This window comes from Gracilinanus agilis, chromosome 2, assembly GCF_016433145.1.
Source record: "Gracilinanus agilis isolate LMUSP501 chromosome 2, AgileGrace, whole genome shotgun sequence".
In the NCBI taxonomy this organism is placed as follows: domain Eukaryota; kingdom Metazoa; phylum Chordata; class Mammalia; order Didelphimorphia; family Didelphidae; genus Gracilinanus; species Gracilinanus agilis.
In genome coordinates, this window is record NC_058131.1 from 369974508 (window position 1) to 369989527 (window position 15020).

The window sequence follows — 15020 nt, forward strand, 5'->3', positions numbered from 1 at the left end:
TGAAGCTGCTGAAAGCTCAAATTTCCAGCTTCAAGCCCAGTCAGACATATGGTGGACTGCCTTGCCCTGGGGCTCAGTGGGCTGGGAAGTCTAAAAGTCACCTCCCACTGATGATTAAATCAACCCCAGAGACTGCTGAGGCTCTAAGTCTAGCTTCAGGCTTGGGTGGGGGCTTTTGGTATTTACTCTAGGTCTGATCATGAATACTATGGACTGCCTTGCCCTGGAGTTCTGCCTTGAGTTTAGGTAAAGGCTAGTTAGGTCTGGGTTCCCACAGGCCAATATCCTGGGGATTGTCTTCACTGGGGGTCTGGGGGGGCTAGCTTTGGGCTTACACCAACCCAGGGTGTCACACAGACTGCCTCAAAATGAGACTCAGGTCTTCACTACAAGCTTGCCTGGGGCTCCTGGCCTTACTCTAGGCTTACACAGATCAGGTATATGCCTTGGGGCTAGAATTTTGTACCTTACTTCAGGCTTTTTTAGGACTTTACAGGTTGTGTGTTGGATTGCACTTCTTGTAGCTTAGGCAGAGTCTCAGCATCTGGACGTTGGCTTGGGTCTAGGTTCAGAACCTGAAGCAGTGAATGTAGGGTGGTGGGGGGAGGCTTGCTGTTGGCTTACTCTCCACTCCTTGTTGTAGCCTCTTGCTGGTTGTGCTTCTCTTTCATTCCACTGACCCAGATGCTTTCTGTATACCTTTCAAGTTGTTCTCTACATGAAAGTTGCTTCATTTCATATCTCCTTGTTGGTTCTTTCACTCCAGTATTCATTTCGTGACATTATTTTAAGATTGGTTGGAGATTTTCAGGGTGGTTTCAAGCTTTCCCTGCTTCTACTCCACCATCTTGGCTCTGCCCTGCTGAAGCTGAATTTAAGCTAAGGTTTTTGTGGCTCTAGACCCAGTACTCTAAGATGAACTAGGAAAACTTGGTATTTAAATAAATTTGGCATAAATAAGAATAGAAGACTAAGCTTCAAAAGTGATAGATCCTGTTCTATGACTAATATTTCCTTATTTTTTAATAGTGTGGACACACAAATACTAATGGTGACTGTAAAAACAGAAGAGATAGAATAAAAGAACAACATAATTTTTCTAGAAAACTTTGGGCAGAACTACTTTTGGTAACAGGATAAAAAAAAGGGTAGGGCAGGAGAAACAGCTAGGGGCAGGAAGAGGAATGGATAGCCAGTTCTAACAAAATCTTAGACACAGGGACACCAAGTGACTCTGATAGTTTCTGTATCTCATAGACCAGGAAGAATAGATGGGGAAGAATTTGAAGCCTTGTAGAAGCACTTCCTCAGTAAGGAACAGAGTGTTAGAGCCCTTGGATATGATATAAGGGAAAGAGATTCATATACTCCTGTCAATGTGGACTCTAGAAGCTCCCCAAACTTGTAGCCTAGTAAGATTCAATAACTCCAATTTAGTTAGCTTAAAGGTGAAAAGCCCCTAGTTTGACCTTGTCACATGAGAGTTTTTCCCTGAGGGAAAGTCTAACTTCACTAGACTCAGACTAACAATTGACCTTAAACATCAAATGTTTAGTATCTCTTTTTTGTCCCAAAGGTTTCTCTCTCAAGGCTAAAGTCCTTTACCTAGGTAGCTCAACCCATTGGTTGAATCTTTCCCTTTTGTGTCCATTGTGAAGCATCATCCCCTCACTGTTAATCCTGTCTGGGACTCCTCATTTTCCTTTATTACCATTGTAAAGCCAATCAATTTATCCCTCTCATCCTCAGTCCCCATGTTCCCTAGAAAGGTATTTAAGCTTCCCACTTTAATGGCTCTTTGGAGTTGTCAATCTATCTTGGTTGGTTCTCCCAAGGGTCAGTGACCAGAGCAAACAGTTTCAATCCTCAGAACTCGCTCGGGTGTGTAGCACTGCGTGGGTGTGTAGCACTGCGTGGGTGTGTAGCACTGCATGGGTGTGTAGCACTGCATGGGTGTGTAGCACTGCATGGGTGTGTAGCTTACAGCTCTGTGTAGAAGTCTAATTTAGCACTGAACCCCTTTCCTTAATTAAAGAGTGGTTTTTCTGACTATTTAATAGTTCTGTGTTTTTTTCCCAGTTAACACTCCTAGAACCAAGACATCTTAGAGATCATTTAACCCAACTCCTTGCCCAATGGATAAGACTCCCTTCTCACTTGCTTGGGCAACACTTAATACCTCTTCAGTTACCAGTGCCATGGAAAAAATTGAGGATAGAGAACCTTGAAATTTAAACTCCATGAACTTTCATCTCCTTCTGCTTTTTATACTCCAATTTCAAGGAAAATGTCTGTTTCTTGGTAGCTGAGTGGCAACAGCTTAAAGTCCATTGTTTCAGCATCTAATTCTCAAGGGCAAGTTAAAATACACCTAATGACAGTTTTTTTCTTTTCTGAAAGGATAATGGAGAAGCAATGGTACTAGTGTGTTGTGGTATCTTTCCAAGAGAGGCTGGTTCAGGCTCCTAGATTTTTATCCTCCTTACCTTTTTAATTTTTATCCTCCTTACCTTTATTGCTGGGCTATCTTCCACACCTAGTGAGTTTTTCTCAGTGAAAACATCCTCCTCTTCCTCTTCCTCCTCCTCCTCAGCTGCTACTTCATTCTCACTGCCACCATTGGGATCCTCATCATATGGCCTATTAGAGCACAAAGGGCTTTGGTCACTAACCCAGAGACAGACTCACCCCAATGACTCCTAACCACTGATTGCTTTGATGGTCCTCCCATCTAGAGTCAGGGGAAATAAGGGGACTCTAAAGCTAAGATGCAGAGCCAAAGATATGTGTTCATGGGGAAGACGAAGTGAAAACTGAGTTGAGGACCTCAGTCTATATACAGATACCAACAACTGTAATAGGGCTAAGATTTTGATGACAGATTTCTGTTTGGAATACAGTAGGATTCATCTCCACGTGACTGTGGCTCCCATATGCCCAAGTCATATTTGTAAGTCGGTGTCTTGGAGAGTCTGAATGGCCAGGAGAGGTGGGGAGGGGAGTCGGTGTGTGGGGAGGAAGGTGCTTGGAAGAGAAAGAACAGAAGTGGGGTTGCTAAGTAACAGTGTGAAAAGTCCCAATACAAGCTTGGGAATTTGGCCTAAACCACTGATCCTCTGCCAGAGCTTTGGAAGACATGTCCTATGTGTATTTCCAGCTTCAGACCTTCTCCTGTTTGAACCTGCACAGCAGTTTGCCAAAGACAAAGCAAACTAAAAAACAAAAAAACAACCCCCAATCCTACAGTTCTTCTCTCAATCACAACAGGAGGAGAAGCTGAAGGCTGGCTTAATGAAAGGAGCTGGGCAGAAGAACCCTTGTTAGTGTATAAGCATTTAGAATTTGGAGCTGTGGAGGCACCGAAAGGCAGCATCATTTTTGGATTTCCCCAGGGAACTCTTCTCCTGAATGTTGAGGGAACACTGGGATAAAGGCTTGGGCTCAAGTCCTCTTTCAGCTGGGCCTGCTTCGTGTGCTGAGGTGGGGGGCAGCGAGAAGGGGAAAGCCCTCTTTCACTCACCAGCTCTCTTCTATAGTCAGAGCATTACTCTCCCCCTCGAGCCTCTTCTCCACCGCCTTCAGCTCCACAGCAGTTTGTTCCAAGAGTGCAGAAACGGTGTCCTAGAAAGAGAGAAGGGCCATGAGGTCGCTCACCATCTCTTTCAGCTCTGCTGCTCATGATTGTAGAATCCCCAAGTTTTAAAGGTAGAAGAGAGCTTGGAGATCACCTAGAGCCCCATTTAAGAATCCAGGCCATTGTATAATGGGCCTTTTCGGGAGTCTAATGAAACAAGCCTGGTGATCCCTTCTCAGAAGGATGTTCTTACGTGCATAAAACACAAAGAATTACAAACAAAATTATCTCAAAGGTATCACAATATTATTTTTAAATGGTGATGGATGCCAAGCTTAAGAGACTTCTATCTAGGCCAATTCCTCTATTTTACCAGTGAGTGTGGTCTAGTTATGTCAGTTCCATCTTTCCTGGTTCATAGGCCTTAGAGGTGGAAAGAACAGAGAGCACGTAGTTTAATCCTGGCAGCTAGGTGGCACAATGGATTGATCCTGTGCTTGGAGTCAGGAAGATTTATCTTCCCAAGTTCAAATCTGGCCTCAGGCAGAGTCACAAGATTCTGGGCAAGTCACTTTACTCTCTTTGACTCAGTTTCCTCATCTGTATGATGAGCTGGAGAAGGAAATGGCAAACTACTTTAGTATCTTTGCCAAGAAAGCCCCAAATAGAGACAACAAGAGTCAGGCAGGACTAAAACAAATAAAAAATAATAAAGTCCAATCCTATTCTATTAAGGAGGAGGACCCTGAGGTGTAGAGTTTAAGTAATTTCCTTAAAGTCCCATGGGTAGTATGCAGTTAAGCCCTCTGGCTTTAAACTCTATGCTCTTTCCTTAATAACACTGCCTTTTACTACTATCCAAAAGGGCAGTCTAGGTGGTACAATGGATGAGTCCTGGGGTCAGGAAGACTCATTATCCTGAGTTCAAATCTGGCCTCAGACACTTACTAGCTGGTGTGACCCTGGGCAAGTTACTTCACCCTGTTTGCCTCAATTTCCTCATCTATGAAATGAGCTGGAGACGGAAATGGCAAACCACTCCAGTATATTTGCAATGGAAACCCTAAATGAGGTCACACAAAAAGTTAACAATTGACTGAAAATGACAGGACCACAAAAATATAATCCAAACAAATTGTTTTACCTTTCTGGGCCTTAGTCTTGTTGAATAAGAGTTATATTACTTACAGTAGAGGACAATTGTGAGAGAAAAGCACCTTGTGAATCATAAAGTGTTACAGAATTGGGATTTATTTTTATTAGGGATGGGGACCAGTGACCTGCGCTACCCTCTACCCCCATCCCATGTCACAACTGATGCATCACAGAAGGAGGCCTTAGAGCCAATTTTTCCAGGCTGGATCTTGAGCCACCATGTTATAATGTCTTTCATATCTTCTGAAATAAAACAATCTCACTATGTGCCTATTCCCCCCCCCCCACCATTCCAAAAAGTTCTCTCATAGCTAAGATCAAAATGAAAAAAATCAAAACTTATTTGAATGACATTTCCAAGTCACACAGCTACCTGGAAATATGATCCTTAAAAAATTATATCATAATAACATTAAAAATCAAATATGATCCTTAGTCTTTATAATTCACAGTACCTCAAAGTGTTATAATGGATTGGTCTAACAATCAAAGTTTGGGGTTCAGATACCAAAAATATATGGAATGCTACAGCAGAGCTTAAAAAGAACTTATCAGTCCTGTGAAATTCTGATTATCCCCATACCCTAATGCAATTTTGGAGAATATCAATTCAAAACAACTAGCGCTGCAGAGACAGCTATTCCATCGTCTCTACACTAATGGTGGGTTGGCGGAGGAATTCTGTGGAATTCAACAGAATATTCTTCCCAAACTATTTCTGTTGTCTTTACAATGTGGTTAGAGTCATATAATGAAAATATGTTTGGGGAGGAGACCATACCCATGAGCTCACTGGTATGGAGAGCAGCCAGTGAGGAACTCCCTGGACCCATACAGCTTGTCCCCACCCAATTAGGAGTCATGGAGAGTTGCCTGAAAAGTCCCAGAGGTTCATTGGTTTGTCCAAGATCACATAGTTAGAATGTATCTGGTGGAACTTGAATCCAGATCTTCCAGCTTTCTGTTCACTACACTATACTGTTTCTTGCCTGTTCAGAAAACAACAATCCCATTATAGGGCAATATTTGATTTTTAATTGAAAAAGAATGCTCTTTCCCAACTCAGAGGAAAATATTTTTTTCCTTCTGATGCCTGAAATTCTATGCTTAATTTAAATTTAAATATTTTTTTATTTTGGATAAGATAGTAAAATTCACCTGTGCTTTTATATATTTACTAATACAATCTTCATGGCATTTCCCAAAATAGAAAGACTAATTCAAATGAACTTTCAAAAGATATTTTCCATGTGAAAAAGAGAAGACCAACTAAAAAAATATTTTAGTATAGGAAAAGAAGCATTTTTGAGGTCCTCAGAGTTTCACTGCATAAATAAGATTACATCTCTTGGCCAAATGAAAAATTAAGGATTATATACATATCTATCACTAAGTTATATAGATTCTTTATATATTTATATGTAGTTGTTCACTCATTTTTCAGCCATGTGCAATTATTCGTGACCTCTTTGGGAGTTTTCTGGGCAAAGATATAAGAATTTTTTGCCATTTCTTTTTCCAGTTCATTTTATAGATGCGGAAATGGAGGCAAATAGGGTTAAGTGACTTGCCCAGGGTCATGCAGCTAATAAGTGTCTGAAGTCAGAATTTTTAACTCATTTGAAAAGATGATGTTTCCTGACTTCAGGCCCGGCTCTTTATCTGCTGTCACCTAGGAGCCTGTGTGTGTGTGTGAGATAAGGTCAGACACAAAACATATGTGTGTGTGTATATATATATATGTATATATATATACACACACACACACATATACACACACATTTCTGTATACAAATATATGTGTACATGTATATGTGTGTATATATACATATATATGGGGGGAGCAAGAATATACCTGTAGGCTTATATGTTTTAATGATTACTTCAAAAATGATGGTGAATGCAGAAACATTTTTTTTGGGGAGGGGGGCAGAATCAGTGGAGGGAACTTTCAGTGTGAAAACTCTCTCTAACTTATCCATCCATATTCACACTACTCTGCTACTCAGAAACATTTGAAGAAGGTTTAAAACATAGATTAAATTTTAACTCTCCCTTTTACTGTACTAAAATAAATACAACATATAATTTCATTTTAAAATTCAATAAAGGTGGTTGTTTTAAAAATTATCAACTCCATTTATCATTATTATTATTAATGGTTAAAAGATTTCCATCTGGTATATCCAGAGAGGTTAACCAGGTTTGTACCGTGGCAGATATTTATAGTCAGGTGTACATACATATCTATCTGTGTCTGTCTGTCCTCTTCCTCTCCTTCTCCCTTTCCCTCCCAGCTAATTACATCTGTCTATATACTATGTCCATGAACATGTCTATGGCATGAAAATGGATGCGTTTCCCTCTCCATCTCTATCTTTCTCCTCTATCTATTCTCCTCTATCTTTTTCTGTCTCTCTCCCTCTCTGTCTCTCCTCTATCTATTTTCCCAGTGGAGCAGATGACCCTGGGTTCTTGTAAGCAACGCTAACAAAGTGTATGCTTTGACAGGTCCTTCCCAAGTTGAAGAGACTTCAAGTAAAGGCCTGGTGATGGACTGTGTGTCTATTTTCTAAGAATATATCAACTTAAATAAGTTTTTGAGAAGGGTATTATCAGGATAGTAATGTGATGAACACACTGAAAAAATCACGACTCTTTAAAGTACTGAAGGAAATATTTATGGCTATATGTATATGGATGTTGATATTTTTGTATAGAGATTTAAATAGATGTTATATACTCATATAGCTAGCCCTTTTCTTATTCCTCTTCCCTCCACTGACTCACAGAATCATAGAAATGGAAAGGACCTCGGCAGCAACAAGTAAAATTCACACTCAAAAAGGAAACCCCACTATAATATAAATAAGTGGTATCCCAGACTGCTCAAAGACCTCCAGAGAAAGCCAACCCAAATTCTGAGATGTGGATTGTTATGAAATTTTTTCTAATATCAAGTCTAAAGTTGTCTTAGGTGGGAGGAGAAACACAGAAGAAAAACAACTGCTTGAACACATGGGCTGTTGGGGATATTATTGGGGATGCTGACATTAAATGATAACTCTAGTCCAACTATCAATAATATGGAATTAGGTCTTGATCAATGAATGATACATGTAAAACCCGGTGGAATTGTGCGTTGGCTAAGGGGGCTTAGGGGGAGAGGGAAAGAACGTGTAATGTGTAACTAGGAGAAAATATTCAAAATAAAAATAAAAATAAAAAATAAAATAAAATAAAATTGTCTTAGTAACTGTCACCCATTGTTCCTGGTTCTGTCTTCTGGGGCCAAATAGTACAAGTCTAATACTACTTTTATTTATAAAAGGCCTGCAAATAATTAAATATGGTTAGCAGCTAGCATGTCCCATTCTGAGCCTCTTTTAGGCTAAATATTTCCTAATTCCTTCAACCACTCCTTAACTAACATGGACTCAAGATCCTTCATCATTTCAGTTCACCTTCTCTTGATACTCTCCATATTATCAATGCCCTTTTAAAGCTGTGGTATATGTATGGAGTATATATCTCCACTGTTCTCTTCCTTCAATCACAACTATTTCTGGATGCCCCATTTCCTCTGAATATCATAAGTTAAGTAAATATGCATTCATGCTCTCTCACCGAGTTCTCAGCGCCCACTATCACAGAGCAGCCTTGTGCTTCTTGCTTGTTTTTTCGGTTTTGCTTCTTCAAGTATTTGTAGCTTAAGAGGTTGTACCAGCGTACTGACTTCTCTCCTGACCGACAGACCTCTGCAAGGCTGATCTGGGCTCCACCCTGTGAGAAGATGAGGAGAAAAAATATCTGGACCAGTGGCACTATCCTAGGCTTTTCTCAGCTCTCAGGAGCTATTTGGAAAGCACAAGGTACAGAATTTACTATTTAAGGGAAGAATTCACAGAGGGTAAAGGAAGGTTAAAAATTAGATTCTTTTAGTTCTGAAAGCATAGCCCATTCCTAATTATCCATGATAGGATCAGAGTCTGGATAATTAAACAAAACAAAGCATCATCCTTTTATTCATTCCACTTCCATTTAATGAACCATTTATTAAGCACTTATACACAGCACTGGACTATGTGCTCGGGGAGACACAGATATAATTAAGACACAGTCCCTGTCTTCAGGGAATCAAAGAATCTCAGCTGAAAAGGTCAGAAGTCATCTAGTCCAATGAATACTGGGACAAAAATTCTCTCTAGACCTTGGACTTTGCTTTAAGATTTATAATCATGGCGAAGCCTAGTCATCCTACTTTCAAACACTTCTAATTGTTTGGAAGATTTTCCTTTTGTTGAGTCTTCGCTTCTGTACAACTTCTAGGTAATTCTCCTAGTTCTTCCCAATGGGGTCAAGCAGGGCAAGTTTATACCTGCCTCTCCATGATAGTTTTTAAAAGCATGCAGGAATGATGTCCCTCCTAAGTCTTTTTCTTCTCTCAGCTAACTGCCCTCCCTCCCCCTCAGTTCCTCCAACCCCAAGTTCCTGTGTCAGCTTCTAGACCTCTCATCATTCTAATTGTCCTCTCCTGGAAAAGTTCCAGTTTATGAAAGTCTTTCCTAATATACTTCATTTCTGACCAGGAAAACTTGCTGCTTCTGGACACTATGCCTTTCTTAATGTAGTCTAAAATTGTTAGCCTTTTTGGAACTTTCAAGCTTCAAATAATTCTGAAGAGGAAACAAAGAATAAAAAGAATAATCTTGAGGAGAAATGTTAAAATGTTAAAGAGACAAATGGAGAAAGTTGAATGAGTTGAGACTGAATTTCCAGACAAGTGAAGTTAATTATTGATAGTTTGAGGGTCTGAATTGACTTTGTTGAAGTGTTGCTCATAACCAAATATTGTAAATAGTTATATGTACTTTATATATGAATATATACTTTATATATGTGTATATGTAAGTAGCTATATACACACACACCATTTATGTATATACATATGTGTATATATATGTTCATTTTTTAAAAAGCCATATATTTTATTGATTTTAATATTTAAATGTAAATAATGTAGGTACTAATACTGGTGGTAAAGATTTCTCTAGTTCATGAAATAAAATTTAATGAATTTGAGTGGAAAATTGATAACTTCCGGCACACTCTTGATTTACTCTACTAGCATTACTTGAGCTCTGCAGAATTGTAGTAGAAGACATCACCAAATTGGAAGTCTTCTAACTGTTGGCTAATGATGATGATAATGAAAATTGACATTTATATAGTGCTTTAAATTTGCAGAGTGCTTTACATGCATTATTTCGTTTGGGTCTCATACCACCCCTACCTTTCATATACTTGATAAATTTTCATTTTCATTCTGTTTTAAGTGGCAGAGTATGAATAGTATGGCACACTGGTAAAAAAAGAAAAGAAAAAAATTGATAGTGGTGGGTGGGTGGAGCTAAGGAAAAAAATGGTTAGGAGATAAATCAAGAGGTTTGGGTAGGTGGGAAGGAAGGGCAAGAGATGTACCTAGGGGTCAAAGGGAATGGAAAGTCACAATACTAGTCAAGCTTGGGTACCATAAGGGTTGATAATGGGGCTAGACTAGCCTTTTCTTTCCCATCTATGCAAATTCTACCTATCATTCCAAGTCTCAAATCAAATACCTGCCAAAAAGTTTTCCCTCATGCTATTATCTTTACTGATTGGCATTTTTTCCAAACTTTATAGGCCTTAGATTTTGAGTTGAATCTGTGATTTCATTGGTATACAAAGAACTTCTGGAGGAGAAAATAATAACAATAACATAATAATGATAATAGCTAACATCTGTAGAGTGCAGGGCTCATTTTATAGTTAGGGCTCTATAAGACTTAATTGTCTGAGGAGATCCTGCTGGAGACAATTACTAGTTTTGTGGCCCCAGGCAAGTCACTAAAACTCTCAGCTTCAGCTTCTTCATCTGTAAATTGTGGTAATAATACTATCTACCTTACAACCCTGTGAGGATTGAAACATTATATATATATACATAAAATAGATACATAAACTTTTCACACCTTAAATTCTAGCTATTATTGTCATTACCTACTCAATGATATAAATTCCTTGTCTTCTCAATACATTTTTCTGAGTTGCGTAGTACTAAGTAGGAGATTAATAATTAATAACTAAATAAAATGAAAACGGATGAAGATAGTACATTTTCTAGGTACATCCAAAGTTAGAGGAATTTTATTCTTAAGATGACCATTAATGTTTACCCCCAGAAAGGGTTTCCCAAAAACATTTCTCATTCTTCACATTTCTGCTCCTTTCACCTCAAAATACTGATACTCTGTTATTAGAGTCAGCGATTCAACATTTTCAAGTAACCCAGTGAGGTGAGCATCTCATCAGGCAGCTGAATATAGATAAGTGCCAAAGTGAGACTGAGAGATTGGACTGCCTCCATGGCAACCTACAATGGCCAGATTTCAATTAGGAAGGAGGAATAAAAGACAACCAATTAGGAAGAGGAAACAGGACTGATTCTCTTCTAATTGAGAAATACCCCAGGGCTGGGGAAACACTTCACTATGAAGCCAGAAAACCTTTCTGAGTTGCTATTCAAAGCCTGATCAATCCATTGCTTTATTATCATCCATTTCTACTTGTTACAGAGGCCTGAGGAACATGGTGGTACAGGGTCCAGGAACCATTTCTTTCAGTTTCCTGAGATGAAGAAGGAATGGGGGAAAATCTCCGAATTAAAGAATGCCAGGCCTGATGGGGCTTTTAGAACACAGAACACAGAATGTCAGATCTAGAAGGACATTGAGAATTCCAGAGTCACACCATGGATTTGCCTCTTCTGTGTCTCATGCTAAGGAGAAGCAAGCAAATAAAGGCCCAGACCTCCCACTTTGCTGAGGGGACACACTAACCACACATATATCTGTATTCACATACATGCCTGTGGCAACATGATATAGTGGAAAAAGCACTATTTCTTCTCCTGGTTCAAATCCCACCTCTGATAGTACTTGTGATCTTAGGTCTTTTAACTTTCCTGTACCTCAATCTGTAAGATGGAAGGGTTAGATTAGGTAGCCTCTGAAATCACTTTTAGCTCTAGCTCTGTGACTCTTCAAATAATAAGAGAAACTTACATTTTTTACAGTGCTTTAAGGATTAAAGGATATTTTTTTTCCTAGTAAAGCTGTGAGTAAGGATTATTATTCCCATTTTGTAGATGAGGAGACTGAGATAAAAACAGATTAAGTGACTTAACCATACCGATAGTTTGAAAACCTAAGTTTTTTCTTTGTTCAGCCTGTTTCCTCCTCTACCAAGCTGATGAACAAATCTTTTTGTAATCTGCACATTCTATTCCAAAGAGCATATGCCATTTTTCTCTGGAAATTATCACAAGAAGGTAAGGAAAGTTTTGGAACACTGATGTCAGTCAGTTTGCACCTTATGACCTGGGTCCAGCTATAGCAGTTAAGTTCTTTTCCTCTTTAAAAATTTTTATAATTAAAACATTTTTATTGGCATGCAAAACACATTTCCATATTGGTCATTATTGTAAGAGCACACTCATAAATATCCAAACCCTCAAAATAAAATGAGAGATAACTGATGTGAAAGACAGCTCCAAAAGTTCTTTCTCTGGAGGTGGATAGCATTGCCAGTCATAAGTCTTTCAGAATTATCCCAGATCAGTGTGTTGCTGAGAGCAGCCAAGCTTTCACAGATGATCAAGGTACAATATTGTTGTCATCGTGTACAATATTCTCCCAGTTCTGATTATTTCACTCTGCAGCAGTTCCTACAGATCTTTCCAGCTTTTTCTGAAATCATCTTGCTCGTCATTTCTTTCAGCACAATAGTATTCCATTACTAACATGTACCACAGTTTGTTCAGCCATTCCCCAATTGAGGGACATTCCTTCAATTTCCAATTCTTTGCCACTACAAAAAGAGCTTTTATAAATATTTTTGTAGAAGTAGGCCCTCTCCCCATTTTTCTCAGGGAGCTCATTCAATTTCCTTTTCTGAGATGAGATTATTTAAATATTCTATTTCCTCTGTTGTTAATCTGGGCAATTTGTATTTTTGTAAATATTCATCCATTTCACTTAGATTGTCAGATTTATTGGCATATAATTGGGCAGAATAGCTCCTAATGATTGTTTTAATTTCTTCTTGATTGGTGAGGAGTTCACCATTTTCATTTTTATATTAATTATTTGATTTTCTTCCCTCCTTTTTTTTAATCAAGTTAACCAATAAGGTGTATTTTCCTTCCTTATCTCTTTTTAATCAGATCTGGTTTTGCTTTAGCTTTGTCTGAGGTTATGATGGCTATGCCTACTTTTTTTTACTCCAGATGAAGCACAATAAATTCTACTCCAGCCTTTACTATATGTTTCATCCTGCCTCAAATCTGTTTCTTATTAACAACATATATTAGAATTCTGGCTTTTAATCCACTCTGCAATTTGCTTTTTCATTTTATGGGAGACTTCATCCCCTTCACATTCACAGTTATGATTACCAACTGTGTATTTCCATCTATCTTATTTTCCCCTTTTGATCCTGCTTTTTCGTTTCACTCTGTCCCTCCTAACCAATGTTTTGCTTTTTATTATTCCCCTCCTACTTTTTCCTCCCTCCTACTACCCACCCAACTTCTCGTCTTATTGCCCTTCTACTTCTCTATAGGGCAAGATAGGCTTCTGTACCCCAATAGTATTGTTTGTTATTTCCTGTCTGAGCCAGTTACAATGAAAATAAGGCATTACCTCTGCTTCTCTTAATTGATTTTTAAAATCCTTTTTGAGTTTTTCCAGAATCTAAGACCAATTGATATTTTCCTTTGAAGCTTGCATGTGTTTGCTTTGTTTTCACTGTCCCTTTCTGTGTCTGTGCCTTGCTGTCTCCACAAACATTTTCAATGGTCATGTGTTTTTTTGATGTTTTCTCATTTTCCTAGACTTTTTCTGGACTTTCACTTTTATTTTAAAGGCATTCTCTTCTTAGGAAAGATAGGGTACTCTTTTAAACTCCAGTTGTTCCAGAGGCAGCTAGGTGGCTCAGTGGATTGAGAGCCAGGCCTCAAGATGAGAGGTTCTAGGTTCAAATCTCACCTCATACACTTCTTAGCTATGTGACCCTGGGCAAGTCACTTAACCCACATTGCCTATCCCTTACCACTCTTCTGCCTTAGAACCAATTCACGGTATTGATTTTAAGATGCAAGGGAGAAGTTAAAAAAAAACACCAAAAACCTTCAGTTCTTCCTTTATGTTACCTTTAGCTTTATTTGGGGGTTTCTATTTCTGTTCTTCCAATATGATCTGATGGATGGTAGGCTGGGTGGTCTGAAAGCCACCTCCCACTGATGATTCAATCATCCCCTAAAGCTGCTGATGGTTGAAATTCTAGCTTCAAGCTTACATGGGAGCTTTTGGTCTTACTCCAGGCTTGATCAGGTCAAGCGCACTGTGGATTACTTTTCACTGGGGCTCTGCCTTGAGCATTGTTAAGGGCTCCCATAGGCAAATACCCTGGGGATTGTCTTCACTGGGGATCCAAGAGGTTAGCTCTGGCTTTACCCTAACCCAGATTGCCACACAGACTGCCTCAAACTGGGACTCAGGTGTTTACTACAAGCTTGTCTGGGGCTTCTGGCCTCACTCTGGGCTTATAGATCAAGTGCTCTGCACAGATTGCCTAGGGCTGGAATTCTGGACCTTACTGCAGGTTTCCTTGGAACTTTACTGGCTGTGTGTTGAGTTGCACTGCTGTTGCCTTAGGCAGGATCTTAAGGTCTAGATGTTGACTTGGGCCCAGGTTCAGAACCTGGAACAGTAGGTGGAGGTTGGTGGGTGGAGGTTGGTGTTGGCTTGCTACTTACTCCTTGTTGTAGCCATCTGCTACAGTTCAGCTCAGTTAAAACCCTTTACCCAATATCTCCTCTGTTTCCCTCTCACCCCAGTGACCCAGATGCTCTCTACCCACCTTTCAAGTTATTCTCTGTATGAAAGTTGCTTCACTCCATCTCCTTCTAGGTTTTTTCACTCTAGTATTCATTTTTGTGGTTATTTTAAAATTGGTTGGAGAGAATTCTCTCAGGTTTCAAGCTTTCCCTACTTCTACTCCACAATCTTGGCTCTCCCTGTCTGGCAGTCAAATTCTTGAGACAGTGTAATCTGGTTCCTTTCCCTTAAATATCTCTTCCCTACACAATTCCACCTAGAAAGTGAAGATCTTCTTCCTTGTTAGGCAGAATTAATGGATGAGTCCAGTGAAATTTTACTACAAATGGCTATTCAGCACAGAATCAGAAGAT

The 15020-nt window shown here is 39.2% G+C and overlaps 1 protein-coding gene across 1 annotated transcript in view; it reads right to left on the bottom strand.

The window, feature by feature from the left end:
• The window catches only part of WWC1 (WW and C2 domain containing 1), a 158771-nt gene that overhangs the window by 10104 nt on the left and 133647 nt on the right, over window positions 1-15020 (bottom strand). Inside the window, exons 16-18 of the mRNA XM_044664459.1 lie at window positions 8375-8512; window positions 3521-3621; window positions 2511-2640 (exon numbers count right to left, since the gene is read on the bottom strand). Coding sequence (XP_044520394.1) covers window positions 2511-2640; window positions 3521-3621; window positions 8375-8512 — 369 coding nt within the window. The remainder of the gene's footprint in view (window positions 1-2510; window positions 2641-3520; window positions 3622-8374; window positions 8513-15020) is intronic.